Source organism: Primulina eburnea, chromosome 6 (assembly GCF_022965805.1).
Source record: "Primulina eburnea isolate SZY01 chromosome 6, ASM2296580v1, whole genome shotgun sequence".
NCBI classification, from domain to species: domain Eukaryota; kingdom Viridiplantae; phylum Streptophyta; class Magnoliopsida; order Lamiales; family Gesneriaceae; genus Primulina; species Primulina eburnea.
The window spans coordinates 9,163,444-9,169,517 of NC_133106.1; the positions used below are offsets into that span (position 1 = coordinate 9,163,444).

Consider the following 6,074-nt stretch of genomic DNA (forward strand, 5'->3'; position numbering starts at 1 on the left):
ATTATGCACACAAGCTGAGAGACTTCCTAAGATTGGAAAATCTCTCAAAATTCAATGGTTTTGTAAAAATATCAGCCAGTTGGTTCTCAGTTCCAACAAATTCCATTCGAATTGTACCCTTTTCAACCAAATCTCGAATAAAATGATGTCTTATGTCAATGTGTTTCGTTCGAGAGTGTTGTACTGGATTTTTTGAAATATCAATTGCACTTGAATTGTCACAGTATACAATTAAGGTGTCACTGTTGAAACCATAGTTTTTAATCATTTGTTTCATCCACAAAAGTTGTGAGCAGCAGCTAGCAGCTGCAACATATTCAGATTCAGCAGTGGACAGAGATACACAATTTTGCTTTCTACTATACCATGACACCAAATTGTTACCAAGATAAAAACATCCACCAGTGGTACTCTTCCTATCATCTAGATTTACAGCCCAGTCAGCATCACTAAAACCCACTAAATTGGTGTTTATTTCTTTGGTGTACCACAAACCTAAGTCAATTGTCCAAACTATATATCTCAAAATTCTTTTGACAGCTTTTAAGTGAGTGACTTTAGGGTCAGCCCGGTACCTGGCACATAAACATACACTAAACATGATGTCGGGATGACTTGCACTCAAGTAAAGAAGACTGCCTATGATGCTGCGATACTGGTTGTTGTCAACACCTGCGGCAACATCGTATTTAGACAATTTTTCACTCGACCCCATTGGAGTTTTCATGTGTTTAGTGTTCTCGGCAGAAAATTTCTTTACCAAATTCTTAGCATACTTGGATTGACATAGAAAAATACCATCATGCATTTGTTTAATTTGCAATCCAAGGAAGAAACTTAATTCTCCTACCATGCTCATTTCAAATGTGGTAGACATGCATTTAACAAAATCATCCACATGCTTTTGCGAAGAAGCGACAACAATGATCTCATCCACATAAATTTGACACACAAGAATATCATGCTTCGACTTTTGAATAAAAAGAGTTTTATCAACCTCACCTCGTTTGAAGCCTAAGTCAAGAAGATATTCAGTAAGCCTACCATAACATGCTCGTGGAGCTTGTTTAAGTCCATAAAGTGCCTTCTTCAGCTTGTAGACATGGTCCGGGTGGTGTGGATCTTCAAATCTTTTAGGTTGGCTTACATAAGCTTCCTCATTCAAAATACCGTTCAAGAAGGCACTTTTCACATCCATTTGATATAGTTTTATGTCCATGTGACAAGCAATAGCAAGTAAAAGTCGGACTGATTCAATTCGGGCAACAGGGGCAAATGTCTCATCAAAATCAATCCCTTCAATTTGTGTATACCTTTGAGCAACTAGCCTTGCTTTATTTCTCACAACAATTCCATATTCATCAGTTTTATTTTTAAAAATCCATTTGGTTCCAATAACATTCACATTATCAGGTCTAGGAACCAAATCCACACATCATTCCTAACAAATTGTTCCAGTTTCTCATGCATCGCATTGACCCAAAATTCATCTTTTAAGGCTTCATTTATATTTTTGGGTTCAATGAGTGAAACAAAACAAGAATGGCTTACTTGAGAGTACACGGAAGTCATGCATACTAGACCCGTCATTTTTCGATAATCTACCTTCTCCTTTCTTCTAGTTTGCATTCCTTCAAATGCTTCTCCAATGATCTGAGATGATGGATGATTTTTCTGAATCTTACTGGGAATATCAATCCCTTCATTGGTTACATCATCATCATTTTCAGCATTCTCTCCTGGTTCATCATTTGATTCTGCCAGTGCAGGTGTTGTCTCAGGTGTTACAACACCGGGTACAACATCTGTGTTAGGCAGTGTCTCACTTATGTTCAGTAGCCCATCAACATTATCCTCGATTGTTTTTTCCATTAGATCTGCAAGATCATCAAAAACGACGTTAATAGATTCCATAGTCGTTCTTGTTCTAAGATTATACATGCGATATACACGACTATTGGATGAATAACCAAGGAATAAACACTTGTCACTTTTAGAGTCCAACTTTGCAAGATGATCTCGGTCATTTAAAATATAACATACACACCCAAAAGCATGAAAGTACTTTAGGTTTGGCCTATTTCCCATGATAATGTCATAGGATGTCATAGTAGAACCACTCCTTAAGTACACACGATTTGAAATATGACATGTTGTGTTTAAGGCTTCGGCCCAAAATCGTTTTGAAATATTCTTTGAACTCAACATGACCCTAGCCATTTCTTGCAATGTTCTGTTCTTCCTTTCGGCTATTCAATTTTGTTGAGGAGTCTTAGGGGCAGAGAATTCATGAGTTATCCCCCTCTTTTCACAGAATGATGTAAAGTATGAATTTTCAAATTCCTTACCATGGTCGGTCCTTATTTTACCAACCCTCAAATCATGTATATTAGTAATCTTAGCATGTAATTTCTTAAAAACAGCAAATGTGTCGGATTTTTTCCTAAGAAAACTTACCCATGTAAAACGAGAGAAATCATCCACACAAACACATGAATACTTCTTACCTCCAAGGCTTTCCACTTCCATTGGACCCATAAGATCCATGTGCAAGAGTTCAAGACACCGTGTTGTCCCAAAGTGTTGCAACACTTGATGGGGAACACGTGTCTGCTTACCCTTTTGACATGCACCAAGAACATAAGGAGTTCCATAGGATAAATTAGGCATACCTCTCACAACATCGTACTTACCAAGGTTCTTTAATGTCTTGAAGTTCTGCATGACCCAATTTTTGATGCCACAAGTTTAATTCACTCACATTTGAATGATTGCACACAAGGTCCTCTCCAAGTTGATAACAGTTGTCAGCAGACCTTGTACCTGTCAAAATACAAGTATCAGTATTATCAAAAACTTCACAATTGTCTTTATCAAACTTAACATGTAAACCATCATCACAAAGTTGACTTATGCTTATTAAGTTTGAGTTAAGTCCCTCGACATAAAGCACATTGTGTAGATTAGGCAATCCATCAACATTCAAGGTCCCTTTGCTAGCTATTCTTCCTTTAGCACCTCCACCATATGTCACATGACCATTCCTCAGTTCAACATAGTCAATCAAATGGTCTTTAGAACCTGTCATATGGCGTGAACACCCACTGTCAAAGTACCATATCCATGCAATGTTAGTTTTTAATGAAGTATAGATAACAGAACATTGAATATTAGCCTTTGTCACCCAAACCCTTTTACCGATGGTTTCTTATTGGCAGTGTTGCGCCGGGTGTTGTACAATACCTGAGGCAACACCTGTTCAGATTCCCATCTCTTGTAGTCATCTCTCAGTTTAAAACAGTAGGGTTTGATATGTCCAGGTCTAAAACAGTAGTGGCAGATAAAGTGGTGTTTCCTAGACTTGGACTTCTTGGTAGATATTTGCCTTTTAGATGAAGCATTTTTTCCAGTGTATGTAGCATTCGAGATTTCAGCACTTTCTTTGACAAAGACAGTTGGTTTTCTTTCAGTATTGGAAGATTCTCCAATTTCAAACAGGTTATTCATATAACCAAGTCCAGCTTTGTCATTCTTTCCAATCATCAAGAGTGAATCAAGTTTGGATGAACTTGAATTAAGCTTAGCAAGAATTTGAGTTGCTTCTTCAAGCTCCTCCTTGACTTTGTATAACCAGATCTTTCTTGCTTAAGATCACTTCAAGTCGTGATACTTATGACTTCAGCTCAGTGTTTTCTTTGGAGAGAATTGCATTCACTTTATTTCTTTTGATCCAGTCTTCATTTAATTCTTCATACATTGTCTGCACACTTTCCAGAGTGACTTCATCATCATCTACTTCTTGGGTTTCAGACTGACTTGATTCACCATTGGTTGTAGAATTGAGACACACTGAATTTGAAGAGATGTTACGACCAGGTATTGCAACACTTGTGGCAACACCCAGAGGATTGATTTGCATTAAGCATTTTTCCTTGACCACAGCAGACAACGATGTGTGATTTTTAGATTCATTTGATCCTTGATCATCATCAGACTCTTCATCACTCAAAGTGACATCCATGCCTTTGCTTCTCTGAAGTCGATTGGCACACTCATTGGCATAGTGTCCAAATCCAGAACACTCTCTACATTGCACTGAATCCAGATTTCTGACATTTGATTGGATTTGCAATTCATTCTTTGGTCGAAATTGTCCTTTCATAGGAGTAAACTTTTGAACTTTTGCAGAAGTAGTGATGTTGGGCAGCACAGATTTTTGTCCAATTTTCTTCTTCTCTCTCATTTTCTTCAAGTAATCATCAAATTTCTCAGTAATTAGAGAGATAGAATCTTCACCTAAATCAGACTCATTCACCTCTTCAGATATTTGAAGGATTTCATCATAAGAGTCGGTAGAAACCTCAAGGGCTATTGTCTTCCCTTTATCCTTCTTTTGTAAATCAAGATTCATCTCAAAAGTTCTGAGAGAACTCATTAATTCATCCAGATTGATTTTTTAAGTGTCTTTAGATTCTTCAATTGCACAAACTTTGACATTAAATCTCTCAGGAAGAGATCTTAAAACTTTGTTCACCAATCTTTCATTGGGCATGGGATCTCCAAGACTATGAGCTTCATTAGAAAGTTGTCTCAAACGGCTATAATACTCAAGAATAGACTCCTTGTCCTCCATTCTCAAGCTTTCAAATTTTGATGCCACCGTCCTTAGCCTAGTTTTGTGCACACTCTCGGATCCTTCACAATGTTTCTGAAGTATATCCCAAGCTTCTTTGGCACAGACACAATTGGTGATTAAATTAAACATCCTTGTGTCAACAGACGAAAATATAGCATTGAGAGCCATGGAATTAAAATTTGAAGTTTGCACTTCATCTATTGTCCATGTACTTTCAGGTTTGAGCCGAGTGTCTCCATCAGCATCCTCGATCTTTGGTGGGCTCCAACCATCAAGTACATGTTGCCAAGCTCTTTCTTCAATGGATTTTATAAAGACCCTCATCTTTACTTTCCACAATGCATAGTTTGATCCATCCAACACGGAAGGTCTAAAAACAGTGTTAGTTGATGCATCCATAATTTTTTTTTTTTACCTGAGAAAATAAAACAGGATCTCACTTAGTAGCGTCAAGTGGAGGCTCTGATACCAATTGAAAGTTCCGTTCCCACAGTGGGAGTGTGATGAGGGTGAGTGTTGTGTGTATCAGAATGTAGGTGTTGTGCGTAGGTGTTGTAACACCCACGACAACATGCAGCGGAAATTTTAATTTAACACATTAACACGCAACTGGAATGATAACAATACGAGAGACGAGATATAAATTATACACAAGTATAAAATACTTGTGCGGTACCTCAGGGAAAAATAATTCACTAGAAAAACTTGTAAGTTTACAAAAACCAATACTAGTGAAAGAATAAAACAACTCCCTTATTAAGGCGAGTAACAAATTGCTTCCTAAAGCTCTAGCAAACCGTATAACCAAAATACATAGGATGCATCAACTGAGAAGTGAAAAGTCTTCAAAAATCAATGCACTAATCAAAACAGTGATTAGGTGTTGTCTTCAGATGTTGTCAGCACTTCACAGCAACACTTTATCAACGACGCGAGATTGCTTCAATCAAACAAACTCTCATCGTACGAATTCGTCTCTCCAAAAGTTTTTATCTCTGTATCTTCTTCTCCTATTTATACTGCCTTCTCTTCTTAGTCCTATTAAACATGGAAACTAGGGCGAATGAACTCCTTGTCGAGAAGTTCCTGTATCTGCTTCTTAAGCTCTGCCATCTCTGTCGGTGCAGGTTGGTACGGCGCTTTCGAGATCGGAACCGTACCTGGCATAAGCTCGATAGAAAACTCCACTTCTCTCTCAGGCGGCATACCAGAGACGTCCTCAGGAAAAACTTCTAAGAAGTCTCTAAAAATCGGAACATCTGTGGCTAACTGACTGGGTGCCTCAGGGACAGATATAAAAGTGGCTAAAAATGCCCGACACCCTTTATGCATGAGCTTCCTAGCCTGGACACAAGGAATAATGCGCGGTAAAGGAAAGTACCTGTCCGACTCGAATAAGAACTGAGTCATTCCAGGCGGTCGGACTAGAACTGATCTC

The 6,074-nt window shown here is 38.1% G+C and overlaps 1 protein-coding gene across 1 annotated transcript; it reads right to left on the minus strand.

Moving 5' to 3' along the window:
• Nucleotides 1-4,456: 4,456 nt before the first annotated feature.
• On the minus strand, nucleotides 4,457-5,035 carry LOC140835302 (uncharacterized). Its single transcript, XM_073200792.1, has one exon. The coding sequence runs from the start codon at nucleotides 5,033-5,035 to the stop codon at nucleotides 4,457-4,459; it is 579 nt and encodes a 192-aa protein (XP_073056893.1).
• Nucleotides 5,036-6,074: the final 1,039 nt, after the last annotated feature.

What these genes read in the sequence shown, in the direction of transcription:
- LOC140835302 (XM_073200792.1), bottom strand. Translation starts at nt 5,035, where the DNA reads ATGGATGCATCAACTAACACTGTTTTTAGACCTTCCGTGTTGGATGGA.